Source organism: Doryrhamphus excisus, linkage group LG1 (assembly GCF_037039965.1).
Source record: "Doryrhamphus excisus strain RoL-2023G ecotype Guam linkage group LG1, RoL_Dexc_Guam_v1.1, whole genome shotgun sequence".
Taxonomy (NCBI): Eukaryota; Metazoa; Chordata; class Actinopteri; order Syngnathiformes; family Syngnathidae; genus Doryrhamphus; species Doryrhamphus excisus.
In genome coordinates this window covers 28,898,744-28,910,416 of record NC_136357.1, presented here as the reverse complement: position 1 = coordinate 28,910,416, position 11,673 = coordinate 28,898,744, and the positions used below count along the sequence as shown (strand labels likewise).

General features: G+C 42.0%; 1 protein-coding gene across 1 annotated transcript; it reads right to left on the bottom strand.

Annotated features, from left to right (window-relative positions):
* Positions 1-3,750: 3,750 nt before the first annotated feature.
* Positions 3,751-10,072, bottom strand: kmt5b (lysine methyltransferase 5B). Its single transcript, XM_058078535.2, has 9 exons — positions 9,829-10,072; positions 9,596-9,743; positions 9,345-9,510; positions 9,157-9,266; positions 8,907-9,073; positions 7,876-7,895; positions 7,612-7,748; positions 6,851-7,050; positions 3,751-6,694 (listed from the first exon to the last, which is right to left on the bottom strand). Exons 1-9 carry the CDS (start codon positions 9,995-9,997, stop codon positions 5,244-5,246), a joined length of 2,568 nt encoding a protein of 855 aa, XP_057934518.2. The 5' UTR covers positions 9,998-10,072; the 3' UTR covers positions 3,751-5,243.
* Between the last annotated feature and the right edge of the window lie 1,601 nt (positions 10,073-11,673).

The following is an 11,673-nucleotide window of genomic DNA, read 5'->3' as shown; positions in this document are numbered from 1 at the left end:
TTTGGGTACTTCTTGGGCCCCTGTTGTGTGTGTGTGAGGTTTCTGGTGTTTTTTTGACCAGAAAAGTGCATTTTCAGCAAGTTGAAAAAATGAAAAAAAACGACATACTAACCCCTTACGTTTTTTTTCAAAAATCAACACCCTCAAACTCTGGCATTTTATGCCATTTTTGGGTACTTCTTGGGCCCCTGTTGTGTGTGTGTGAGGTTTCTGGTGTTTTTTTGACCAGAAAAGTGCATTTTCAGCAAGTTGAAAAAATGAAAAAAAACGACATACTAACCCCTTACGTTTTTTTTCAAAAATCAACGCCCTCAAACTCTGGCATTTTATGCCATTTTTGGGTACTTCTAGGGCCCTCGTTGCGTGTGTGTGAGGTTTCCCCTGTTTTTTTGACCAGAAAAATGCATTTTCAGCAAGTTGAAAAAATGAAAAAAAAACGACATACTAACCCCTTACGTTTTTTTTCAAAAATCAACGCCCTCAAACTCTGGCATTTTATGCCACTTTTGGGTACTTCTCGGGCCCCTGGTGAGTGTGTGTGAGGTTTTCCCCGTTTTTTTGACCAGAAAAGTGCATTTTCAGCAAGTTGAAAAAATGAAAAAAAACGACATACTAACCCCTTACGTTTTTTTTCAAAAATCAACACCCTCAAACTCTGGCATTTTATGCCATTTTTGGGTACTTCTTGGGCCCCTGTTGTGTGTGTGTGAGGTTTCTGGTGTTTTTTTGACCAGAAAAATGCATTTTCAGCAAGTTGAAAAAATGCAAAAAAAAAACAACATACTAACCCCTTATGTTTTTTTTCAAAAATCAACACCCTCAAACTCTGGCATTTTATGCCATTTTTGGGTACTTCTTGGGCCCCTGGTGAGTGTGTGTGAGGTTTCCCCTGTTTTTTTGACCAGAAAAGTGCATTTTCAGCAAGTTGAAAAAATGAAAAAAAAACGACATACTAACCCCTTACGTTTTTTTTTCAAAAATCAACGCCCTCAAACTCTGGCATTTTATGCCATTTTTGGGTACTTCTTGGGCCCCTGTTGTGTGTGTGTGAGGTTTCTGGTGTTTTTTTGACCAGAAAAGTTCATTTTCAGCAAGTTGAAAAAATGAAAAAAAAACGACATACTAACCCCTTACGTTTTTTTTCAAAAATCAACGCCCTCAAACTCTGGCATTTTATGCCATTTTTGGGTACTTCTAGGGCCCCCGTTGAGTGTGTGTGAGGTTTCCCCTGTTTTTTTGACCAGAAAAGTGCATTTTCAGCAAGTTGAAAAAATGAAAAAATACGACATACTAACCCCTTACGTTTTTTTTCAAAAATCAACGCCCTCAAACTCTGGCATTTTATGCCATTTTTGGGTACTTCTTGGGCCCCTGTTGTCTGTGTGTGAGGTTTCTGGTGTTTTTTTGACCAGAAAAGTGCATTTTCAGCAAGTTGAAAAAATGAAAAAAAACGACATACTAACCCCTTATGTTTTTTTCAAAAATCAACGCCCTCAAACTCTGGCATTTTATGCCATTTTTGGGTACTTCTTGGGCCCCTGTTGTGTGTGTGTGAGGTTTCTGGTGTTTTTTTGACCAGAAAAGTGCATTTTCAGCAAGTTGAAAAAATGAAAAAAAACGACATACTAACCCCTTACGTTTTTTTTCAAAAATCAACGCCCTCAAACTCTGGCATTTTATGCCATTTTTGGGTACTTCTAGGGCCCTCGTTGCGTGTGTGTGAGGTTTCCCCTGTTTTTTTGACCAGAAAAATGCATTTTCAGCAAGTTGAAAAAATGAAAAAAAAACGACATACTAACCCCTTACGTTTTTTTTCAAAAATCAACGCCCTCAAACTCTGGCATTTTATGCCACTTTTGGGTACTTCTCGGGCCCCTGGTGAGTGTGTGTGAGGTTTTCCCCGTTTTTTTGACCAGAAAAGTGCATTTTCAGCAAGTTGAAAAAATGAAAAAAAACGACATACTAACCCCTTACGTTTTTTTTCAAAAATCAACACCCTCAAACTCTGGCATTTTATGCCATTTTTGGGTACTTCTTGGGCCCCTGTTGTGTGTGTGTGAGGTTTCTGGTGTTTTTTTGACCAGAAAAATGCATTTTCAGCAAGTTGAAAAAATGCAAAAAAAAAACAACATACTAACCCCTTATGTTTTTTTTCAAAAATCAACACCCTCAAACTCTGGCATTTTATGCCATTTTTGGGTACTTCTAGGGCACCCGTTGAGTGTGTGTGAGGTTTCCCCTGTTTTTTTGACCAGAAAAGTGCATTTTCAGCAAGTTGAAAAAATGAAAAAAAACGACATACTAACCCCTTACGTTTTTTTTCAAAAATCAACACCCTCAAACTCTGGCATTTTATGCCATTTTTTCGGTACTTCTGGGCCCCCTGGTGAGTGTGTGTGTGAGGTTTCTGGTGTTTTTTTGACCAGAAAAAGTGCATTTTCAGCAAGTTGAAAAAATGAAAAAAAACAACATACTAACCCCTTACGTTGTTTTTCAAAAATCCCCAAATTCAAACTCTGGCATTTTATGCCATTTTTCTGTACTTCTGGGCCCCCTGGTGAGTGTGTGTGAGGTTTCTGGTGTTTTTTTGACCAGAAAAGTGCATTTTCAGCAAGTTGAAAAAAACTGAAAAAAACTACATACTAACCCCTTACGTTTTTTTTCAAAAATCACCAAATTCAAACACTGGAATTTTATGCCATTTTGGATGCTAAAAAAGACATTCACTTTTTCAGTATAAGTCACAAACATCTACATGTTGCTTTTCCAAAATATCAATATCATTTTTCAATATGTGGCCCTTGCTGGAAAAGGCTTGGCTGATTCCTGCCACTGTTGTCCTTGTGCATCTTGGGATACGGAGTGTTTGACCACATCTGGAGAGAGAATATGGACAATGCAGTGGTAGGAAATATGAATGCAAGTCTTGAGATTTATTGGCTCCGACAGAACTGTGACTAAACAAAATATAAACTAAGGGCTCAGGAAATGAGTCACAAAGAAACTTTATATAGTTTTCAAGTATTCAAAAAAGTTAAATAAGTGCAAGGTGTGTTCACATGATGTACATACTGGGCAATATATGCACCGCCCACTTTTAATTATTTTTACAGGTCCCCCCCACTACCCACGCTAAATGTCCGTAAAGTATTCACATTGGATTTTTTTTTGTCCTTTTTCGATCATTAGGAAAAGTCTATTGGACAAAGAGCTCACAGACGGTCCACCTGGAACACTCGACAGTGGAGGTTGGAGGTGTCGGACAAAGTGAAGAGACAGGACGAGACACGTTAGCTGCTGGTGACGTGAACAGTACATTAGAACACAAGAAAAACGGGTAAACGCCCATTTGAGTTGATCCCTTAATCTACTCGGTAGTATTTTGTACATACAAAGACGGCAAAAAAAAAAAAAAAAGACAGTGGTAATGCGGTGACTGTTTCAAAAATGGGACAGCGGGCTGTTCTACCGTGATTTCTTGTTAAGAAATTTGGTCAAATCTTTTAAGGCACCAGATGCTGAATTGAACGCCACATCAACGACGCAGGTAAGGAGGCAAGACGAGGGGGAATAATGACAGTAGGGGAGAACAGGGTTGCTCGCTATTTCTCAGCATTATTGCGCCTAACGATCTGTTGGGATTTTATTAGCTTTTGATTTGGTTCTTCCACCATCGGGGATCGCGCCCGAGGAACTGAACTAGAACCATCTGCCTGTACTGTATCGTTCCGTGGATTGGAGGGCCCATTGTAACAACCAACCTCGAGTTGGAAAATCAGGATCCAAATGTCAATATAGGGCTACTGAAAGACGTTTTAAGCAAAAAATTTATGCCAACAAACCCCATTCGCCCATAATAATAATAATAATATCTAGACGTGATTTTTTTTTCCCCAATCGCAGGTTGAAAAGCGCTTAGCAGCCGTGAAGCATGGGCATTAAACTTAACAGCGCGTGCCATGTTTTCATTACATGGTCCGTTTAAATGGAATTCCTTTTGCTGTATGAAAACCCTGTGCTTTTGTTTCACCAACAATAATCAAGAGAAGAAGAGGACTGTTTTTAGGCTAGCAATAGCGATAATGAAAACATGGCCCATGATGCTTCTGGACTGGAACATACAGCATAGCTCCCCAAAAGAATAAAATAAAAATATATTTATATATATATATATATATACGCCGGGGGTGGGGAATCAAACCCAAAAGGTTGGATAAAAACCTGCCTATAAGACAGAGGGATAGTCGGCCTACTGTACACTTTCTACAATATCTACGTCCATTATGAATAGAGCAAATGCATTCACTGGAAGGCATTGTTGAACCTAAAACTGTACCTCTTGGGGGGGGCGGGGGGATTGACAGGGGGGGTCTGCATAGTAAGTTAAGACACCACAAATGAGCAACCGAGTGACCCAAAGAGCTTCTGGAAGTGCCTTCCAAACTCCGGTGTCTCCACCTTAGATCCCGGGAGATGTTTTTTGGAAGGCGCAACCAGCCAGGCCGACGTCTTGCATCAGATGATTACTACTTGATGCAAGACAACAAACAGCACAAAAGACCGCACAGATGTTCAAAGAAACGACAAGTCGGAACCATCACCGCTGATGAGTTCACACTAAAAAATAAAAAATAAAAAAAATGTTGCTTTAAACCACGGGGTCATCAAATACGACGAGAAAAGCACAACAGAAAACATTTTGATGAACGTAATTCGAGAGATTTAGTTTTAGTCGAACAGCCCCTTCTAGTAACCTCATGGCCCGATCGATATTCATAAAGAATCCCGTTGCTGAGAGCGGCTCCATGTGACAGAATTCGAAAATCTCTCCCGATTCCTAGTAAAGATAAAAGAAGATACTTTAAAGTATTTTCAGGTGGAATTGTTCTCAACTTAAAAAGAGCTAGCGGTAAAGCATCGCCACGCGGTCAAACCTGGAATAAGTGAGCTTGAAAAAGAGCCGTGCCGTACGACATGGAAAACTAAAAGAAACGACGAATGCGGACTATTTTTCCTTCTTGGACAACCAAAGTGTTGAGAGTTAGATGTCAGATCTTGCAACGGGACCACTGCCTCCTCGGTGGGTTGTTGTCACAAGGTCAAGGAACGCTCCGGGAACTCTTAGAATCTTTATGAATACAAGCCCTGTTTTGTTTGTAAATGACTACTTTTACATCAACTCAACTTCTGCTGCTTAGCTAGCTGGGTGTATTTACAGGGAGAGGAGTGAGGAGCTCCACGGCTTACGCGTTGAGTCTCAGAGACTGATCCTCTCTCCTCCTGGAGGAGATATCGATGTCGATGGAGTCTTTACCCACAATGAGTCGCAGGCGTTTGGCCGGGGGAAGTGGAATGAAATCGTCTTCAAACTCGTTGTCAAAGTAGTCGTCGTCCTCGTCATCGACGTCCTCGTCTTCAGAGGACGGGTCGGCCATGACCTTTTGGCTCCGGTGTCCGCCGTTCCTGGCCTCCAGGCTCGGACCCATGTCGCCGTTAAACGACACCTGGTCTGCCTTCATGTGGGATATCCTGCGCGCGTCGTCCTCCCTCTTCAGCTGGATCTTCAGCTTTGTGGAGTTGCCGTGGACCACCGGAGCAAAGCCGTTATTCAGTTTGGCGATGTAGGAGCTGCCTTTGTCCTTGTCGTGGTCCTTGCTGAACTTGATGCTAATCTTGCTGGAAGAGGAGGGGTTGACCGCCGCGGCAGAAAGACTGGAAGAACCAATGACGTCGCTGGGTTCATTGGTCTTGCTACTGCTACTGTCTCTCCGCCGGCGGAGCGTCAGTTTGGGGAGGCCGGTTGTGTTCTCCAGAATCAGCTGCGCATCGTAACGAGTGATCCGGCGTTTTTTCTTTCCCTTGTCCTGCGATCGACAGCTACCGCTACCCTTGTCCCTGCGTAGGGCTTTGCGGCCGTTGGCCACCCCGTTGTAGTCCCGATGCGCGTCAGAGAAGCTCAACAGCACTTTCCCGCAGTCCGAGTAGCTGGTGGCGTGACCGGAAGCCACCGGCACAAACGGCTCACCGTATGAGTCCTCGCATTTAATCATTCGCTCGGTGCCCAGCTGTGACGCCCGTTTCCGTCTTGTGCACGGGTCTCTTCGGGCGTAGCCGGGATCTAGCGCTGGCTGCTCCAGTCCCATCCCATGGTGGAGATACTCCTCTATGTCTAAGGGCTCCGTTTTAATCACCACGCCACCGGAGACTGGGCTCAAGCCGCGCATGGTGCTGGACTCCAACTTTACGCCACCCGCCGTCTCTTGGGCTTTGCCTAGAGTCCGTGTGGACCTGCGAGTTCTGTATGTCGAAGACAGGCAACCCTTACCATGTTGCCCAACTGGGAGATTGACGTTTTCCTTGGCGGCGTGTCGTGTCAAGCAGCCCTGCTGGACCAGGTCCTGCCCGTCCTTCTCCTTCTTTACAGTAACACCTTTACACAGTGACACCTTGGAGTCCCTGAGACCCAGCTGGCAAGTCTCACCTTTGGCCAACGCCTTGGGCTCTGCACCCCTTCTGCGACTCCGCAACTGGACTTTACTTAGTGAAGGCTTAGATTGGGATTTTAGTCTCTTTGGTACCCTATTATTATTTACACGTCCTTGTTTTGAACATGAGGTAGTGAGGGCTCTTGACAGAGTCTGTCTTGTTTGAGTCCTGTTTTTGTACTTGAGGCCAGATGATCTTTTCCTGGCAGCTGTATGAAAAAGACAAAATGTGCAAATATTCAACACGGTGCGAAAGACTCATTCACGCTGTTGGTTAAAATCTGGATGCATTTCATCATTTTGTACTTCTTATTTTCAGGACTTGGTATGTTTAAAGTAGAAAATCGCATGCAGGGAGCTCTTACATTGATGTGTTTTTGGCGATTCCTGAGAGTCCACGTCTGTGTGGGAGCCTACTGAGTGAGCGTCTGAACTCCTGTTTCCTTCCCCTAACTTCTTCAGCCGGTTCAGACGTTTGTCCGTCTCCCGCAACCCGTATTTGCTGTTGATCACCGGAACATCGACTGGCAGTCCAGCTTTGGATTTGAAAGCACCAGTGCCACGTCTGCTCAACCAGAACAAAAGACAAGAAGCTTAATGAAATGAAGTTTTAAAACAAATACAACCTCAATAAACCACAGAAAAGTTGTATTATATTGTGTTTAATTGGTTCCACACTGGACAGTGATAAGTGCATTTCTACATTTACTTGTGACTCTTGCCAGCGACACAAGGAGAACAGCTAATAAAGTTGTTTTTTTTTTAACCTGCGGTATTCCTCCATTTGTGCATATTTTTATATATACTATTGTCTAACAGAGATGCTGCGGTAATATTTCTTGATGACATTCAAGCTTTCGCACGTTCTGACAATAAATTCATGTGTTAGTAGTTGTGGTAAATCCAGGTTTATATTGGCATTTTGAAGCTTACTTTACACTGAAAAGTCCGTCACTGTGTGCACCTTTACATGCCATGTAACTACACAATGGTTACGTTGTGGTCGACATAGACTGATTGTAATTTAACCGCATTGTTATGTTCGTTGTGTAAAATTCAGGACATGTGTATTGATTAATATCAGTAAAGTAAACTATTACGCTGATATTGCACCAGCTTTACCTACCGTTCACAGGTGTAGCATTCACAAAATTCATTACTTTCGCCAAAAAATCCATCTCCATAGTAGCAGGAGATCTCCTCGCCCGGTTCAATGTCTCTCAGCACCTTCACACAGGCCGTGTCCCGCCCTGTCGACACAAACTAAAACAGCAAACAAACAAAAAAACACAATGTGAATAAAGATTTCTGTATATGCGTAGTTTTTAACTTTATTTTAACAGCGATTACTCCATCATCACTAGAAATAACTAATAAAAGAGTTACCAACCTTGCAGTTTGGACGACAATCTGAAAAGAAGCAGACAAAATTAATATGACAACTGAATACTGTTGGCGAGTGCAGATAAAAACATCAGCCAAAAAAAATAATTTACTGTTATTTCTGTTATGGCCGAGGGCGTTTATTCAAGGTGGTAAGGCCTTTACGAGCGAAGGGTTTTTATTTTAACAACTTTAATAATAATCATCATATTTTATTATACTTTATTTAATCAAGGATGCCTGATTAAATAATACACAGGTTTAAAGATAGTTTCAACCAGAAACTGCAGACAAACATCAAGCGCCTAGGCAGGGTGGAGAGAAGAACACAACATAAACGTTGGCCCAGCCAACAATGGGGTGCAAACTGCCAGAAAATGTCTGTATATAAAAAGGTCATCTTCAGTCTGTGCAGGGAACTTGTTTAAACTGTTTTGTTTAGCAACATATTTCTGCCGGTCTCAGCAGTTCACTCTTGATGAATGTGAACAAACGTATTTGCGAACTGAGGTAATTCAAGTACCACCAGTTGCACGAGGTAAAAAGGAGGTGTCTGCACGGGGAGAGGCATTTAATTGTATAAATTGGACAAAGCGCCTGTCAATTAACTGAGATTTGGCGTCAATGAGAGGAGAGGCCGTCCACACAAACATGGATACTCATTTTTTGTCTAAAAAAATGTTTTCTTTGGCTAACTCACGGCAAAACAGGAAGGTGGTGTCCGTGAGGTGTCTTGCTGCCACATGGCCTTTGGTAACAGTCATGTCAAAAATAACAATGACTGTAAAAGTAACCTTAAATGTTAACTTAGCCCTTTCATTCTTATGTACTTGTGCTTTTTGAATTGTTTTCTACTTGTAAAAAGTAATTGTAAAACTATAAAAATGTTTTTGCGTTAACATTTTCTAGAACAGATTAATTTGATTTACATTACTTCTTATGAGAAAATTTGTTTAGTACGTTTTTTGGTTAGAGTCTGACCTTCTGGAACAAATTAATTGACGCTAACCAGATAAAGTAGCATAAAAGGTCGAATACCGTGGTTAATAAAAGCAGCTGGCCCCAGCCAGAGCTGTGCACAATTCTTGCGAGTGGAATACATGACACTGAAGTCATTCTCTCCATGCCGGAGTAGCAAGTTCTCTTCACTCTCGGACAGCTCAGCAATGCATCCCACTAAATACTCAATCTTATCATTCCTTTTCCTGCAAAAGATCAAAAGAGTTTAAAAAAAAAAAAGATTTTGAAGTGAACTTTTTGGTGAATTCACATGGTCATAGAACCTCACCATTCTTTAGTTGCCACAATTTTGGCTCCATTTTGTTCTGAAGAATAGCGATTACACGGAAGAATCTCAAAGCCGCTGTCAGTGGCGAACATCCGCAAATATACAAAAACCTGCGGAAAACAAGCAGGTTGGTCATCACGTGAATGTGGTGCTGAGAAACATGAGAGATCAAAATAAAATATGCTTACATGTTGTTTGAATAGCTTTTCTTGAGATTTTGTCTTATGAACAAAAAGATTTCGGGACCAGTCTCCTGTTGTCAAAGCTCTGAACGCTTTCTCCAAGTTATCGTGTTTCTTGAAGCGCTCAATGATTTCCTTCAGCTCTTCCTGACGTCCCTTGACTGGTCGAAATCTATTGAACAGACATGCAAGTGTGTGCATAAGAGAATATGCATAGCAGCATTTCAACTTGAGCGTCGCAGGCATAGACGGCTGACCTGGTGTTCATTTTGTGTGTCTGAAAGCCCAGGTATGGATCTAGTATTAGGCTTGTTGTCAGGTCATCATTCTCGCATAACTCCTTTGCAGTCATTCCTGAGGAGGGCACATATCGCCTCTCGGCTTCTAGACTAGTTGCATGAAACCCTGTGTAAAAAAAACCAAAACAAAAACAAGCTAAAACGTGGAACTGCCAAGAAAAGCAAATTTCATAAGAATGTCTGCAACTCACTACGACTACATCTTCGGTTTCTGGGGTGTGTTTTGTTGTGCCGCAGTGATGTCCGCTGTGAATGCTGAGAGCGAGTCTGGCTCTGGCTCACAGGTTGTTCGCTGGTCAACTTGCTTCCATGTCGTCTGCCATTTAATACCATGTTCTTGGATTCGCCCAGCCACTTCATACCCGCAAGCCCCCTGATCCAGTTGCATTTAGTCCCCGAGATGAAGAAACACTCTTCGGTTGGGAAGACTGGGGTCTAGAACTCTGGAAACAAAAGACAGAATAAATCATATGAATCCTTACAAATGTTCAATAAACAAGCATACAAAACAACATGTAAAAAAAAAAAGTTGCATGTATGTGTGCATGTTTTGCCTCATCATTTATAAAGGTAATATATATTTCTAACAAAATACATAAGCTTATTATGGATAGGAACAGAGTTCTCGAGGATTCAAAACTGAAGTGTAGCGCTATTTAGTGGTCACCTGAAATAACGCACGCTTTTATTGTCTGCAAAAGTGACGTAGTTGATTACATCTAGTACGCGATGCATCCATGTGCACCTTATTGCGTATTGGTGTTCATATTCTACAAACAGAGATCGATTTTGTGCCGAAACACATTTGTCGTTTTAAATGTTAAACTAAAAAAACGGCACGCGCGCACGCACGCGCACCACGACGAGACCCGGAAGGCTACCGCGACATGTCACAGCGATTCGCTTGTATTGTTTGCTAACAACTGCCGCGGCGAGCCATCGAGCTAACACCAAAGCGGTGCCTGAAAGACGGTTAGCTTGCAGCAGACGCCGGCGTAATGCCGCGACAAAAATGACAAAACAAGCCTTAGAGGGGCTTAAGGCTTACAGAATCACCCGATGTTTAGCAGCCACCACATACAATAAACATACCGCAAAGCAAGAGTATTTCGGAGAGTATGATGTTTATTGAAGAGTGTACTTAGTGAATATCTGCCAAGAACCAAGCACATTAAAAACAGAATGACGACGCAAGTAAATCATTATGTACAAAACGTTGTAACGTTGAGTCCTGCTTGCTAGCGAACACTTGATACCAGATAGCATTAAAACTTCATCAGGTTAGCTTGGCTAGCTAACATTGTCAATAGCGATCTGTCGGTAAATGAAGCAGTAGCTGTAGTTATCGCACTACATGGCGATATATTAAAGTTCACTAACTAGCCAAATGCAATAAGCGATAGTGGGCAACACACGTCTGTGTAAACGACAAATATTAAATGACCCACCTATACAAACCATTGGAGGATACGCTAATAAGCTAGCATTAGCTTCGCTAAGCAAACAAATCAGGTAGTTGTCGTATCCACTGCCGTACATAATTAATATTGGTTAATAGACGAACCGACGGTCATTTAAGATGTCAGTAAAGCAGTCCAATTACAATATGCTCAAATCATTTTCACACGATAGTATCGTTAAATGTCCCCTGTCAAGAAGCCAAAAAGACACTCAAAATGCTTTTTACTCACCGGGTGACCTCGTCAGATAACCGCAAGACAAAGCGAACGTCCTTGAAAGTCATTTAAAAGAAAAATAGCACCGTAAACATCGCAGGAAAACACATTTTTTTAAAAAAGAAATTAACATTAAAATTCAAGATGGCGGACTGGCACGGGCGAGTGGGAGAGAAAGGCGCAGCACGGCTGTCCGACAGAAAATAGTTCCCAATGCACACTCGACCGTTTTCTCATGCTTTCGGACCCAAACGGCTAACAGAGACGGTACATATAGGCGACACGGAGTCTTCGAATTTTACTTTAGGTTCGCCGTTTTCTTTCGATTAAGTTCACAGGCTGACACGAATATTTATATTG